Here is a 17,248-nt window from a genome sequence, read left to right on the forward strand (position 1 = left end):
TTGTGATTCTTCTGCTTCAGCCTCCCAAGCCATTGGGATTATAGGCATGTGCCATCAGGTCCAGGTGCATTCTTGATTTCCTAACCTATCTTAGTTCTTCTAGGCTGACAAAACACTGTAAACTGGGCTGGGAATACAGCTCAGTTGGTAGAGTGTTTACCTAGTATGCACAAAGCTCTGGGGTCAATCCCCAGCACCACCAAAAACAACAAACCACTGTAAACTGGTAGCTTGGCTTATAAACAAACATTTATTGCTCTCAGTTCTGAGCCTAGAAGACCAACATGAAGGTGTTGGCAGATTCAGGGTTTGGTGAGGGCTGCTCCCTGATTCATAGATGGTATCTTTTCACCCCATCCTCAAGTGGTAAAAGCTGAAAGGTTTCTTATAAGGGCACTAATGCCATTTGTAAGGGCTCTACCTTTGTGACCTAATCACCTTCTAAAGGTCCCACCTCCTAATGCAACACCCTGGGGGTTAGGATCTCAATAGGTGAATTGGAGGATGACAGGCATTCAGACCACAGCACCTTCATTCTCAAATCACTTCTCACACTTGAGTAACGTATCAACACTTTTTAAATGAAAAACAAATTCTTGGAGATCCCCTAGATTATGTCTGTTATTGGTTGAATTGTGTCCTCTCCAAATTCAAATGTTGAAGCCCTAACCCCCCCAATACCTCAGAATGTGACTGCATTTGGAGACAGGGCCTTTAAGTTAAAATGTGGTCCTTAGGGTGAGCCATAAACTAATTAGTGTTTTTATAAGAGGAGGAGTTTGGATACACAGAGAAAAGACCCTGTGAGGACCCAGAGGGAAGGCAGCCACCTGTAAGCCAAGAAGAGAGGCCTCAAAAGAAACCAATCCTGCTGACACCTTGATCTTAGTGTGATCTTGTGCTTACAACCATGAGAAAATAAATTTCTGCTGTGTAAGCCACCCAGTCTGTGGTATTTTGTTATGGTAGCCTAAGCAAATAACAACTCTGAGAACTCCAAAGAAAGTAAAAAAAAAAAAAATCTGGATTGTGGCTGTCAATGGACAACTATTGCTATACGGGCATTTTGTCTTTACAACTATTAGAATTATAAAGAACATAGTGTAAATGTAAAACTAAACTGTAAACTGATTATAGCTACTAGAGGCTCGATCCCAAATTTGGGGAGTGCTGTTCTGGTGGTACTGAATAAAAAGGAAAAGTCATTGTACTAGAAGTTGGCCAAAGTGGCTGCTCTTCAATTGGCATTTGGTGTGTCCTGGGTGAGCCAGGGAAGAGTTTCATATCTCTGGGATTAGCCTGCAGGCTCTGTACAGATGGTCTGATATCCTGAACCATGAAGGACCACCCTGAAGAAAAAAGAACTAATCATCCCCTAGTGACTCCTCCCCAGATTCTAAAGCACCAGCCACATTCTGACAGGAAAGAGATTGAGATCTTGCTCATATATAACTGAGCCCTGATCCTTCATGCCAAGAGCCAGACACAAGCTTCAGTGGAAATGATCTATGTAGGGCCAGAAGCTAGCCTATTTTGAAAACACAGTAGGTGTAGTTTAAAAAAGGTTCTGATCCTTCCAAGTAGGGGAGCTGCAGCTGGTGTTTTGACAGTGCTCAGACTGTGGGTGTGTAAGCATTTTACAATGTCTATTTGTAAATGCCTTTCACTGTATTTATAGCCTCTTTACAACAATGCTAATGAACTTCAGTTCTAAAAAATACCAGAATTTCTGAAATTCACAGAAGCACATGTCTGGAGTGGCTGCCATCCAATGAGGATACAGCCCCCCATAGTGCCCATTCTCCCCCAGTCTGCCCAACACAAGGGTTCTTTTTGGCAAAACAGGGTGTTGTTGAACTCCAAGAAAGAGGAAAAAGCCCATCCTTCTATCATTTACCAGTTCCTATAAGTGTTTTTGTTTGATGGGTTTTATGGTCACAGCTGTTAAATAAAAGAACATAGTAGAAGGCTGGCAATACCTAGCACCATCTATCCAAAGGCTTCAGAACAAAGTTATCCTGGCTCATTTCTGATTTTGAAATTAAAATAAAGCTATTTTGTATATTTTTCTTAGCAGCTTTAGTTACAGACACTTAAAACACGTGGCTTGAATAGACAACTCGCAGCTAAGAGTCTCCTTACTTTTCTGTACAGGGAGGCTAAATTGCAGAGAAGGGACTGAACAGTTGAGGGAACTGAGGAAGGAAAAGTACAACCCATGGATATAACAACAGCAGCTACTGCTTGCTGAATGTTTACCATATGTCAGGCACTAGAAGAGCATCCTTCAGGTATTAAGTATTCCATCCTCACTACCACCCCTGGAAGTATCCACTATATCCCGAACCCCTTCAGGGGTGGGTTCCTCACTGGAATGCTGTCACTGGGTGGCTTCCAGTTACTGGCCCCTCCAGGGACTCTCTCAACTATAGAGAGCCTCCTTGTAGGGCAGCTCACACCCCACCGTATAAAAGTCTCAGCAATTTCAGCACAATGTGGGACAATTCAGATGGACCATTTTAGTTCCAAAGCTCCTTTTGGATTTGGCAGATGCTTTTTGAGCAAGTATCACAATTTGACTTCTCCCTCTGCCCAATCATGTTTCCTTCTCCCTTACATGGGTATGGAATCCTAAAACAAATCTTCATATTCTGCTGGCTCTGGGTCTGCTTCCTGGGGAACTGTACCTGTGACATCCAGATTTTCATTTTATAGGAAAGACAACTGTCAGGAAGGTTAAGTCACTTGGCAATAAGGATTGAGCCTAAGTCTAATTGCAGAGCCAAGGCTTCTGACCACTTCTTGAAGCTGCTGTATTAATCAGCCTCCTGGTCTTCCAGGCTAAGGATATGGCCATGGGGACAGTGAGTCATCAATGATGCCAGGCAGCCTGTGTCACCTCAGTTCACTGCCAGCTGGGTAAATTATCTTTGCTCCCCGAGTTAAGAAGTCCTAATAATAAACAAAAATCATGCATCCAGAGGGGCCTGTTCTTCCCACTTAGATCTGAGACCCAAGATGGGGCTTGCATACTGACGGGAATGTGGAAGATGCAGTGTGTATCCCTTGAGAATGTGAACTCAGCCAGTGGCATGGCCCAATTTAGCCCAAGTTGGGACAGTTAAGCCAAGACATGTGGCATGGAAAAGGTGTTGAAGTATGCAAGAAGCCAAGGCAAGCAAGCAAACAAATTTGCTGCAGCACAAACAGCAGCAGCAACAACAAATCCTACAAAGGATCCACAAACCTTCTGAAGGTGAGTAGAGGAGATGGCAGAAAGAATGGCTCCACCCTTCTCACTGAATAAGATTCCAAGTCCATATGGTAACTCTTTTCTGCAGTTCCTCTTTCCCTGAAAAGGATGTACTACCATAATGCAAATGTTTAGGCTTTAACTGCCTAAAACATTTTATGGAGGAGGGGAAGAAGTTGGAAAGAAAGGAAAAGAAATAGAAAAGCCCCATTGTCTATGTGCAGGCAACCACTGTCGCACACGCTATGCATCCACTAACTTTTTACCACTTCTCATCCTCCCCAGGAGCTGTTCACTCATATAGACAATGGCAGAGGTCAAATGTCAGACCACAGAGAAACCACCTGAATCACCCTGTCTTCTTTCTCTCTTCCACTCAGCAAACTTACTTATCACCCTATTCTAATGTAAAGTCAGGAGGAATCACTGCTCACCTCCAAGGTCTCAGTCCAATAATGAACCTGAAGATTTACAGTCAATGCAAGTGAGCACTCCTCTTTGCTGCCCTCTCTGGAATATCAGACCTCGGCTCCATGAAGCTGGGCAGAGCCCTACCCAGATCAAGCCCCACTCTGTTACAGACAAGGGTCCTATGCTCGGTGGAGGGAAGGGATGTGCCCAGGGCTATGAGCTGATTGGTGGCAGAGCTGAAACCAGATGGAAGGTTTCTGATGCCCAAGCCAATCTTTCCCCACTATACTTGGGATGGCAATAATAAAGACAAGCATCCACATGCACATGTTCTGTGCTCCAAGAGATTTTTTTTTCCTCTCAAAATAACAACTACAAGAGGCTTTGGACCATCTGTGAAGACGGCAGATGTGAAGTCAGTCTTTCAGAAGCGTTCTGCCCCGGGATGCATGTGACTTTTGTGGAGGTTGGATCTTTCCATCAGGAAAGAACAAAATAGGAGCAGCAGGAACTCCAGTTTTCTTTACTCATCAGATGGAGGGCCTCCCTCCCCTTTCCCAGAAATATAGATCCAAAGGCCCTGCTGAGATCTGTGGAGTCCCTATGTGCCCATCTGGTGGCCAAAAATGTCTCCAGGCATCAAAAGCACTTTGGGATTGCAAAAGCGGTCCCACTTAAGTTGGGACAACCTGAGTGAGGCCAGAGGCACAAGAAACAGGAATCAGTGGTTTTCCTGGCAGCTGTCCCTTTGCATTGCATGTCCTTGTCCAGATGAGCACAAACAAGCTCTCTATTTATAGATGGTGAAGACATGTTGGAAGGTGATGGGCATTGCTCACTCAATTCCTCTCCAAATTTCTGTTCTTTATGTACACTCTTTAAGTATACATGGAAGAAGGCTTCCCTCCAGAGCCCATGCAGGGCACAACAAGCCCCAATAACCCTCTAAGGCAAAAAGAGGATGCTGTCTGTAGACCTCATCTGCAATGCCTCAGCTTGGAAGCTCAAAGAGGTTCAAAGGGCTTTAAAGAGGTTGAGCCCAACTCCTGACCTGTGTCTGGACAAAGAAGAACCTATCATTTTACAACTCTGAAAACAGTTTGTGGGTTGCAGCTTGGAGAAAGAGTATTTAGAGAAATAGTCCATGAAAGAAGTGTGACAGAAATCAAATGGTACTGTGCTGTGTGGGTGTCAAGGTGTTAATACTTCCTAGTGTTTCACTGCCTCATTATGGTCATCAGTAGCAGGAAAATCAATGTCACTCGGGGCTAAATCCTGTCAATACTGTCGGTTCTTTTTGCAACAAATAGGATTCAGTCTACATGTGGGTAGAAAGAAAGAAGATTATACATACAAATGAAATCATGTCAGTAAGTAATATAGAAAACCCTAAAATATGAAAAGGTGCTTCCCCCAACCTTTTGGGATTTCTGTGCTCCATAATTCAACTCCCCTCCCTCAGGTCCCAGCCTCCCCAGAGTGCCAAACCTGTTGCTGCTTCTAGGGGTGGCTGCTCCTGATATGCTGTCTGGTATCTATATCTCTACTCTCTTGGGGCTCCAGAGCATGACCTGCTTGCCATTGTGTTGGAACCCCTCTTCCATCAAAGTTATCCGCTGAGCTCTTTCAAAGGAGATAAAAAGGAGCAAGGTAGCCTTCCAGTGTCATTAAAAAAAATTTTTTTATTAGTTGTTCATGGACCTTTATTTATTTATATGTGGTGCTGAGAATTGAACCCAGTGCCTTGCACATGCTAGGCAAGTGCTCTGCCACTGAGCCACAACCCCAGCCCCTCCAGTGTCATTTTGCAGAGGGGGAAACAGACTCAAGGAAGTGAGCACCTTGCCCAAGGTCAAAGGCTATGTAAGAAGAAGTGTGGGGTTTCTATTCTGTTGTGCCAGGCTCCAAAGCCCAAGCAAGCAGTGGGTGGGCAGGAGCTATGTCTGGCCTGGCCAAGTGACTTTTCCATCTCTTAGAAGGGGACTTGGCCAAATGTAGGCATTTGACGAATATCTGAAATAAATGAACTAAAACCATACAAACACACAGAGAAAGCTTTTCTTATCACTGAATTCACATCAAGCATCTATTTTCTGTTCTTTTGTCTAGTTAATTTCTTACAAGGTAAGTTCGCACATGCTTGGCTTCATGCCAACTTTTCAACTCACCCCACATGATTCGATGCATGCCCAGGCATGAGAACCACTGATCAGTTGTTGCTACACACTCTCTTCTTCTAACTTCCATGAAAACCTGCTTTCCCTACCCTTCTGACAGCTTCTAATTCTTTCTCTACCCTATAAATAGTCACCTCTACTCTCCCCATCTCTTCCTCTCCATAATTTCCTAGAGTGATTTCATCCATTCCATGCTTTTACTGCCATCTATGAATCAAAGATACCCACCCTCCATAATTTCTAGCCTAGACCTCCCTCCCGAATTCTCCAAAGACATGTCTTCATTCCTGACATGTAGAAAAGGGAACACTCCAAAAAAAAATCATACAAGGCATTACTAGGAATCTTTGAAAAAAAGTTTGGAGCACTCTAGTAATCCAAATTCAAATGACGGCCTAAAGCGGCCAAGCACACATCTTACCTTCCAATTCAGGGAACATTTGCAAGGCTCACTCACCAGTTTTTCCTTCCCTTTTAAAATTCATCAATTGATTATTTTATACCTAAGAAGAGCAAAGGTCTATTTTATTAATGCTTTCTTTTGTGGATGCGGGAGCTATTCACCTCAGGGACATCATAACCTGGACATATATTTCCTGCTGAGTTGTAACCTTTGGTGAATAAGTAGTCAGGTTTCCTTGGTCAATCTAAAGAAAAACTTAACTCCCATACTGGTAAGATGGTCTCAAGAGAGACATCTATTAAAAAAATGTGTGAGTGTGTGTGTGTGTATGGCTAGGAACCAGGAAGGTCTGCCCTTCCCTAAGCACTTCATTGATGCTTGGCATATAAGTATCTACTTAATCTTTGTCTCAAGCTAAAATGCCTCTGAGCTCATTAGTGACTTACCTCCCTGTGTTTCTCTGAAATCAGAGAAAGCTAGTGTGGAAGTACATGCAAATGTTCCCTGAGTTGGCAGGTGAAACGTGATCTTGGATGCTCAGGCCTTCATTTTGAGTTTGAATTATGCGATTGCTCTAAATTTCTTTTCAAAGATTCCTAGTGATGCCTTGTGTGATTTTTAAATTTTCTTAAAAGTACTTCCCTTCCTTTCTACAAAACAGGATGAAGACAGGGCTCCAGCATCACTTGGTGTGGAAAAAAATGCAACTCCATTGCACTGCACCTTCCCATGCACTGTACCTTCTTGCCATGGCCTCTAGCTCTTCACAGGAAAAGTACATGTGATGTGATTAACATTTAAAGCAACAGGTCATCTCCAAGGGGCATAGGAAGAGGTCACTGGGCCTCTTTCCCATATCCTCAGGCCTTCCTACCATCCAACTACCCCTCTTCTAGAATTACCTCTTCTTTTTTAAGTTATTGTATTTGTTCTTTTTAGATATATATGACAGTGGAATGTATTTTGACATATTATACATACATGGAATTAGGATCCCATTCTTGTGTGGTTGTACATGATATGGAGTTTCACTGTGCTGTACTCATATGTGAACATAGGAAAATTATGTCCAGTTCATTCCACTGTCTTTTAGAATTACCTTTTCTGATGCCAGCTTCCATATCCAAAGTCAATGGACAATGCCCTCTGGGAGGTTTGAGCCCTGGTAACCAACTCTCCTCAACAAATGGCCCACTTCCATCTTGATGCTCTCAGCCACCAGCCAATATGAGGACTACTTACTAACTTGGCTCTGCCCAACACAGGGTGGAACAATTCTGCTACTACAACATCAAGGTCACATCCCCCATCCACTTCAAGAACACTCTCTTTTGAGGCTCATACCACCTGCTACACATGGTTGAATCTTCTTATTACGAAGTGTCATCAACTCCCTGATCACAATGGGAGGACACTGCATTGAAGAACATTGGCTTTCTCCTCCAGCTCTTGCCATCTTCCTGAGCATATCTATGATGATCACATGGAAATCGCTCCCCATCCCTTCAGCCCTTATGACCTTCATTCATTCACCTTCAGCTGCCCACATTCATGCCCTCCCCTGCTGGGGATAGGCCCATCTTTGGAACAGCCGCATCTATAAAGTTATAAGCAACAACCTCCCCTTCTGATCACCAGCTCCTGTACTTCCTTCTGATCAGCAACTTCTCCCACTCCAGCCTGGCCTGCTTGGCTTCCTCCTCACATTCCTGTTTGCACTTCCTTCCCCTTCATCCCACACTCTCTGTCTAACAGTTACAACCCTGGATACCAAATCCTATCAGTTGCCTGCCCCTCAGAACACATGAGCTTGCAGCAGGCAACAGGCAAAGCTCCCCCACCCCAATTCAGGGCCAACGTCCTGCTCCAACTTCCCTGTTCTTTGGGAAGAAAAAGAAATATAATTATAACTTGGGATGTCTGAGTTGGGGAAGATTAACAAATCTGTTTCTTTTCCTTTGAGGCCACACACCTGCTCTGCCCTCAGGTTTCTGGCTTGCCACGTCCCACTGTAGGCACTAACTAGAGCTGAGGGCAACCTGCTTCTCTCCACCATTTCATTAGTTTTTCTTTTTGTTTTCTAAAGTACCCTTCTCCCAAATCTCAAGAGCTCTTTTCACAAAGGTGTCTGAACTTATTTTTCATTAAGTTTTATACACATTATGACTGTGGCAGAGCACTTGCCTAGCACGTGTGAGTGGTGGGTTCAATCCTTAGCACTGCATAAAAAATAAACACATTAAATAAAGGCATTCTAAAAAAAACACCCTTAAAAAGTTTTTTTAATATGTATTTTTTAGTTATAGGTGGACACAATCTTTATTTTTTTAATTTAAAAAAATTTTTTTAGTTGTAGATGGACACAATATCTTTATTTATTTATTTTTATATGGTGCTGAGGGATTGAACCCAGTGCCTCACACATGCAAGGCAGGTGCTCTACCACTCAGCTATAGCTCCAACCGTCTTTATTTTATTTTAATGTGGTGCTGAGGAGAGAACCCAGTGCCTCACACATGCCAGGTGAGTGCTCTATCTCTGAGCCACAACCTCAGCCCCCCAAAAGTTTTATACACATTATTAAACACATAACCTCATAAATTCATCTGTGAATAGGCACACAGATTTAGGTATGGACAGTTATTTGTAATATATTCATGTTCAAATAGCAAAATGAGTAAGTTTTATATTTCTGAGCCCCCATCTTCTCAAGGGGTAGAAAGAATGCTCTTTGCACCCCAAACACCTTAGTTATGTGGTGGGCTAGATAAGTACAGCCTACTTTTATATACTATGAAATAATAACTAAGACATCCCCAAGGCCCAGACTATAATTATGGCCTAGGGGAATATCCATTTTATTATTATTGAATTTTTAAATCAATTCTTATAATAATTTTTGAAGTATCTTATCCCTGTTTAAATTCCATACTAACTTACTTTTCTAGAAATTGAAGGAACATTCTTACTAGTGGTCAAGGATGTAAACATCTGAGGGTCCTTAATGTGTGCTTCCACTTGCTCAAACTGGACATAAACTGCTGGCTGGTGTCCTTCTGATCTTCCTAGATGAAATTCCTAAAAAGTGAACTGGGCCATCTGAGCAGGGGCTGGCACACGGTAGCCCCTCAATACCTTTGTGTTAAGTGAATCTATCTTAAAAAGACTATAGTCTTCCTAAACTTACATATTCCTTTTTTCCCTCAGGGATGCTTGTTCCTGTTTAAAGAGAAAGTGACAGTCTCTTCTAAAATACCACGTGGTAGCAAGCTTGCTGGCTGGTGAGGAGGTGCTCAGGCCCAGACACGGCAGCTGGAGCTGATGCCTAGTTCCCAGCAAGAGCTGCCAATTTGACTGTGTGTCCTTCTGTTCAAGCATCTTTCTGTCTGTGCATCCATCCATCCAGCCCAGCAAATTCTGGCAAAGATTTGGGTTCACATAGCACACAATACCCTTTCTTCAGAGGATCTGTTACATAAATCTGAATTCAGTTTATGTTCCTACATCAACTAATTTGGCAGAAGAAAACAAGTTCATTAACAGGTAAGTGTATATATCAGTTGTCCAATGTAGCAAAAAAAAAAATTAAAGTGTATTAAGTACTAAGAAATAATAAGCATTTCTTTGATTTAAATTTTTTTTTTTTTTTGCCTGTTGAAATCGATCACACTAGGTTTCTTAGAATGTAAGACACACATGCTAAGGAGCCTGTACAGAGGCTGGGAAGGAAGACAGAAGAGAGGCAAAATAGAACAAAATATAAGCACTGGCACCTCCTCCCCTTTAAGGAACCATGGCATCCAACAAGTGTTTGTTAAATGAGCCACTACCATATGCTCGACACTGTAAGGCATGTGGAGATGACAAAACACACTCTTGATCTGCTTTAAATCTGGTAAAGGAGTCCGGGGGTGTGCACATCCCAAGTGGCACAGCATGGCGCCCAGCACTAGGCTAAACATGGTGTCAGGCATTTGAAGGAGAGAGGAATCATGAGAGATAAGAGAAGGCTTCCACAGGGGGGCGTGCTGATTGGGCACAGAAGTCATGGAGCATTAGCAGGTGTGTGAGAGGTGGCCAAGGAAGAAAGGGAAAGCACCATCACCAACTTGGGAGAAACCAGAACAGTGGTTCTCATAGTCTTGACTTCATTAGCAGCAATAGCAGCCGTGAGCTTATAAGAAACACAAATTCCCAGGCCCACCCTGAACCTACTGAGTCAGCAACTGCATTGTGGGGTCCAGCGATCTGCTTTGAACAGGTCGCCAGTTGGTTCTGAGGCCTACCCTAGACTGAGAACCACTGAGTTAGAGAAGGCACTGCCTTTCCTTCAGCCAGCTGTGCAGGAATCCCAGGTCTTTTCTCCCTCTCCAGGCCTTTTTGCAAACTAGTGCACTGGCAGCTGGCAGCCAGAAGATGAGTGGTGGGGCTGGGAGCTGGCTTCCCTCTCCCACACTGCTCAGATGACATATACAACATTAAGAAGTTGCATTTCCCACTGACTTCTGTACAAAGCCCTCTTGTATATCTTCCTTGGTGGTCCATACTCCTGACAACTGGAGTTAGGAAAACAAGATAAGAGGAGAGCTAGGTAGAGGCAGGAAGTAAATGGGGCCTCTGAGAGCTCACAAGTTCGGTCAGGATGACACATTTCCCCTAGCTTACAAAGCTATACCTATCCCATAACCTGAGGGCCAAGGGAAACTCTAGAATGCAAATGATCTTTCATTCAAATCTTTAGAAGGTGCAGCAGGAATATTTTGGAAATTGTTATTAAGTTCATTGAAATGTGTGCAGCCCCCAAAGGCTAACCCAATTTGGCAGCATAGAGCTTCAGCTCTCCTTGCACCAGCTGTAGTGAATTTGACCTTTCTTGTTCCACATCTTTTCCCTGATTGAATAGCTCATATTCTTCTCGGAAGCACTTAGGTTTATTAAACCTTTCCCGTCTGCTGTGCTAGCTTCTGGGCCAACCACACTACTAATATGACTCTTGCTCTAGTCACTGGGACTGTGAAGTGGCCTCATCATGCACATGTGCAAAGAGCCTTCTACTATCAGCCAGTAGAAGAGAGCATGACTATAGGGCTGTGACCAGCTCAAAAAAGGAGCCAAGACTCATTCCTTTCCCCAAAGGCCATTGCCAGGAATAGTTGTTTCATTGGACCTTGGTAGACACCTGAAGAATGACACAGATAAACCTGTTGCTACTTAAGTGGGCTCACATGTCACTGAGATGACCACAGCTCTGTGCTCAATTGGGCAGGGGGCTCCATTGCACATAGGCATGTGTGCAACCACCACTGTTGGTTGATTTTGACATCTTTCAACCATCCACATTGTGATCTGCCTCCATATTTGGACAGCGGGGGAGGGGTGCATTTCTGTTGTTGTTATTAAAAGTAAAGGAAGGGCTGGGGCTGTAGCTCAGTGGTAGAGCACTTGCCTAGCACATGTGAGGCACTGGGTTCAATCCTGAGCACCACATAAAAATAAACAAATAAATAAAATAAAGGCATGCTGTCCATCTACAACTACAAAACAAAATTTTAATAAAAAAGTAAATAAGCCATGTTGTAACACAGATGAGCATTGAGGACATGATGCAAAGTGAAAGAAGCCAGTCATAAAAAGACATAAAAATACTGTCTGATTTCACTTATATGAGGTACCTACAAGGAGTCAAATTCATAGAGGTGGGAAAAAGAACAGTGCTTGTCCAGGCTGTGTGGAAGAGAAATTGGGGAGTTGTTGTTTAATGGGTATAGAATTGTGGATTTACAAGATGAAAAGAGTTCTTGAAATGGTTATGCAACAATGTGAAAGTACTTAATGCTGTTGAACAGAGCACTTAAAATGGTTAAGATGGTACATTTAATGTTATGTGCATTTTACCACAATTTAAAAAAAAAACATTTTTAAAGTAAACAAGCTCTTTTTGTCTTACTGAAGGTTAGCCCAGTTCAATAGGCAACAATAAAAATGACATTGAAAATATTGTTGATTTACAGGCATGAGGCTTCATATTTGGGGATTATTTAGGTGCATTCCATTATCATCCTCAATCTACAGATAGGGAAGTGAGGCGAGAGGGAAATGACTTGCTGAGACTCACACTTCACCTATGAGGAAGGCTGAGATTCCAGCCTCGAGGCCTGACTCAAATGTGAGAGCTCAGAAGCCCCATACAACTCTCAACATGCAAATTTAGTTTATAAGAACAAAACCCCAATGTGTTGACAGTGCACAAGAAGACATCTGGGTCACTGACTTGCTCTGGTGTATTATACCAACATGTATAATACACATATACAATGGTAGAAAGTTTTGGCAATAAACCTATGAAGAGAATTCAACAATTCCTTGATCTGTGGTAGGCACCTCAGTTCTGGAATGCACACAAACTCTGATCTCACATAACTAAAATATGCATTCAGTCAGTCAGTGAAGGAATTTTCATCTCAAATATGTCCCTTAAGAAGGCATTTCCCAAGACTTTGAGGGTCTTAGAGCTCAGAGACATGTATACTAGGAAGATTTCTGCCATGCCAGCTTCTGGGTTCTACAACAGGCCATGTAGTGAAGAGCAGAAGGAGGTTGGGGTATGGAATGGGGCCCCACAGAATAGTGACAGGGTCAGTGGACACAGCTGTAAGGGAGCTATGCATACCCGAGGCTAGCTTGACACCCAGGGGATGAAGGTGGGTGTGCTACCCACGTCTCCAGTCTGCAGGACAGCTTGCCTTATTCTAACAAAGCCAGGGAAATCCCTGTGTGTAGGAAGGGCCTAGATGCTGTGTGCCTGAGCCTCACCTGCTAATCCTAAATCCCACACTGTGCCCCAAACCTTGCACCCACTTTTTCAGCACTGGACAGAAGTGGCCAGCATCTTCATGCAATTTTGCTACAAAGTAGAAAAGTGAAGTTTGATCCCCTTTTCTCTTTCCTTCTCTCTCCCTCTGCAGGTCTGTAGCACCTCATTGTGTCCTGTACCCATCACATGCCCACCCCTTGGTGAGAGAGAAGCAGTACCTGGTATGAGTCAGTGGGCCCACTGGTCGCTCTGGCCTTCTTGGGGGCAGTGCACCAGGTCTGTTGAGAGAATTGGTCTTAGGTGGCCGAGGCTTTTTTGGTGGGATGGCAGGAACGGAGGGCTTCTGTAAGTCCAGTTTTGGCTCTCTCTCTGGTCTTTCTTTAAGTCATTGTTTAACAAAGAATAAAGAAAACAGATGGATCTAGTGTAAGTAACAGTACTTTGATGCAGATTGCTTATTTCCTGCTATAAAAAAAATCACTGATGCCATTTCTGAAGGTGGAATTGGTAGCAAAGAGTATCACTTATTCCTTGTCAAGTGAGAAAAAGCCCTACAAAGCCATGTAATCTCCCTGTTCCCTTCTCTCCAGGCTTTTGTTCGTGCTGGTCCCTCTGCCTGGAGTGTCCTTTTGGCTACTGCCCACCCTCAGCAAGCTCCTATTCACCCATCAAAACCTAGCTGAAACGTGACACCATCATGCTCCCAACTCAACAGCTGGACCCACACTCCAAAGAAGACTTATTCCTTCCTCACCTAAGCATTAAAGGCAGCCCTTTATAAACAGGCTCCACTGGGACATTTTATGGGTGTTTGCATGCTTGGCACAGCCCTAGGCTGTGGGCCTCTCCCACATCTGCTCATCTCCCTAGGAGGCCTGTGCTGCTAGCATATAGCTGATACTCAGTAGGTGTTTGATGGGTTTGATAAATGACCTACAGGACCTGCTTCTGGGTGTGGGGAGAGATAAGGCCTGAAACCTCTCGGGTCTGCTTCTAAAAAGGACTATGAGACAGTAAAAGGGGGAAACATTTGGGAGAACAATTCTTCTAGATTCTCTTTGTGTACAGTTTGAACTTGGACAGTAAACTGGGATTTCTCAAGATATATGGCTTCCAAAGCTCTTTGGAGTCAGGGCTATTGGGATGAAGTTGAAACCCGATTTGGTGGCCAGACTGGGCAGTGTTCAATGACAGCTTCAAGTTTTCTTTTCCCAACTAGCCTTGCCCCAAGTATGTGCAAAAAGCATATATCCACATTCTTGTTGATAAATACAGAACTTGAGAGTTGCCCACTAGATCATAGGTAGGTTCCCTGGGTTGACTTAGACTCCATGTTTGGGTGCCCAGGCTGCCTGGCACCTCATCAGATATTGTGTAGCTCTCATCTTGCTCACCCCCTCAATGTTTCTTTAGGGAAACACCCTCCAACCAGGAATGCTAGGAACTCACTTTTTGGCATTCTGGTGCCAGAGGAAGGCTCATCTGACATGTTAAGCAGGGGTATGACTCCTCTTGGGCAACAGGACTAGGATAAGGACAGGAACTCTAATAGCCAGCAGGACGAATGGGAGAGAGGGTGTGTGCTGCCCTAATGAACATACCTAGTTTCGAGACAGGGCTGATTTCCTGGCTTCCCTATTGCTTTTGACGGAGACTTCTGCCTCTTTGACCCACTGTGGCATAGAACAAGGACTCATGAGAGGAAAGGGACCAGGGGTGTGCAGCCATTTGGCCAGCCAAGGAAAGTGGTTGCTCACAAGTTAGCCCATAAGTAAGTCAGCGTGGGCCACTGTAGGAAGATGTCCTCATCATGGAGCCTGGCTATCACCTAGACACAAGTCATGTATCCTCCATGAGGACAGGGGATGGTTTGGTTATTTCACCACACATGATTTTGTTAGTATACATTCAATGGCTATTTTTTTCAGTGATGTGTGATACAGATGTGGCTTTCACAATGAGGTTCCATGACTCAAATTCTACCAGTTCACTGTGAAAGCAAGAGGTATAGATCCTTAATAGCTTGCAATGTTGGTAAAACTTAGAGGGCTGATATAAAATATTAAATTTCACAATAAAATTTCATGAGGCTGCCAAGGAGCACCTCCAAATAATTGTATTCATTAATTTAGCATTTCTCTTATGACTTCAAAATAACTACTTTTTAAAATGGAATTTGCTTGCCTCCTTTATACAGAATAATAACAGCACTTTTCCCATAAAAATGTATGATCAATCAAATATTAGGCACCTAATAAAAGGAGTTCTTTCACAGCATGCAGATTTTTTGGGGAGATACACTCGACATAGTGGGAATCAAACACATTTGTAAACCTGTGTAAGATGTGTTGAGCCACTTCCCTGCCAATGATATTTCTGACCACCTTTAGAAAAGTGAGCACTAAGCTGCTTTCCCCAGAACTCCTGTGTCACTCGCTATCTGACTCCCAATATTCTGGGCCAAGGACATATGTCTGCAACATTGTTAAGCCAGAATCAAGAGCCCAGCAGTGACCAAGGAAGAAAGTTTTCATTTGTTTGGATGGGAATTTCACTAAGCCAAGTCTACCCATCAAGAGTAAATGAGCAGGAGCAGGCTGGGGTTGTGGCTCAGAGGCAGAGTGCTCACCTAGCATGTGTGAGGCTCTGGGTTTCATCTCAGCACCACATAAAGTAAAATAAAGACAGTGTGTCCACCTATAACTAAAAAATATTTTTTTTTAAAAAAAAGGGTGAATGAGCACTCTGGGCACTAAGCACAGGGAAGACGATGAATAGATACTGTCAGATATACTCTGATAGTCCACTGACTTCAGGGCATGGGCAGGGTGGTGATGGCAAAAATATTACAGAAGAATCCCAATATGTTAAGTGACTGGTCTGATTAGTTTTCATTTGATGAAAAATTTTGGCCCTATGGAGTGCCATACAGCCATCTCCTGTTTCCTTAGAAATGGGATGTTAGGGCTGGGGTTATGGCTTAGTGGTAGAGTACTTGCCTAGCATGTGTGAGGCACTGGGTTCCATCATCAGCACCATATAAAAATAAATTAATTAAATAAAGGTATTTTGTCCATTTGCAACTAAAAATATTTTTTAAAAAAGAAATGGGATACTTAAAAGCAATCAAAACAAACTCAAAATTACCATATTTCAAAGAAAAAGCAAATTCTATGGGTAATACAAACTAGTGCTATGACAGACAGCCTTGTCTCTTGCTGTTATAGAAGTGCCAATGAAGAATTAATTCCATACCTTTTTCTTCTGTTCTGTTTGGCAGCGTTTCTGGTCTTTCAGGAGGTATCTTTTTAAGTTCATGTTTTCTCTCTGTTGTACCTGGGAGGGAAAGGACAAGAGTTATCAGAAAATATTTTCTCTATTCATTTATAAGACACACCAGCATTTCAGTATTTATCAGGTATAGGAAAGTCAATTGATTTTTTTCCTCTTGAGTGGATGCTGGCATAACTTGGCTAACATGAGTTGCTTAGAAACAGAGCAAAAGTCATTTCTAGCCCATTTCATTATGTTTGCTTGCCTATACATTCTCTATTCATAAGAACACCACTAACATTTTCTGATATTAAACCTGGCTTCCTTAGGCATAAAAATAGTCACTAAGTAGGGATGGGGAACATATAGAGTCACTCCTCAAAATTCAAAAATAAGGGGTCACTGGATATTGTGCTCTATAATAATAAGTGATTTCACAGGGAACTGGATTCCATCTTGTAGTAGTTTTAAAACATGGCTTGGAATTGTTTGATAAACCTCCCATTAAGAGGCGAGATCTATATCTCTTTTCCAGGAATGTGGACAGGTTTGTAACTGCTTTGGCCAGTGGTTGAAGTGATACTATGTAATTTCCAAAGCAACTCATAAAAGTCCATGTAGCTAATACTTTGTTAGAATACTAGTCTGTCTCCATGTAAGAAGACAACTATCCTGCAGAAGCCATACATAGATATGGCTTACAAGCTCAGCTGAGCCCAGTCTTCCAGGTACCCCTGCCATGGGAAGCCAGATATGTGAGTGAAGTAGCCAACTTCCAGGTGGATCCTCCAGCCTCAGCTAGTCCAGCTTTTCCAACTGAGGCCCAGACCTGATGGAACAGTCATGCAGGCCATACCCCATTCACACTCTTGACCCACAGTATCTGTGAGCATAAGAAGATTCTTATTTTCTGCCAC

At 43.1% G+C, this 17,248-nt stretch overlaps 1 protein-coding gene across 1 annotated transcript in view; it reads right to left on the reverse strand.

Annotated features, from left to right (window-relative positions):
- Nucleotides 1–17,248, reverse strand: part of LOC144374522 (SH3 domain-containing kinase-binding protein 1-like) — a 107,707-nt gene that overhangs the window by 40,267 nt on the left and 50,192 nt on the right. The window contains exons 6-7 of the mRNA XM_078037305.1: nt 16,314–16,394; nt 13,277–13,436 (exon numbers count right to left, since the gene is read on the reverse strand). Coding sequence (XP_077893431.1) covers nt 13,277–13,436; nt 16,314–16,394 — 241 coding nt within the window. The remainder of the gene's footprint in view (nt 1–13,276; nt 13,437–16,313; nt 16,395–17,248) is intronic.

This window comes from Ictidomys tridecemlineatus, unplaced genomic scaffold (assembly GCF_052094955.1).
Source record: "Ictidomys tridecemlineatus isolate mIctTri1 unplaced genomic scaffold, mIctTri1.hap1 Scaffold_73, whole genome shotgun sequence".
Lineage (NCBI taxonomy): Eukaryota > Metazoa > Chordata > Mammalia > Rodentia > Sciuridae > Ictidomys > Ictidomys tridecemlineatus.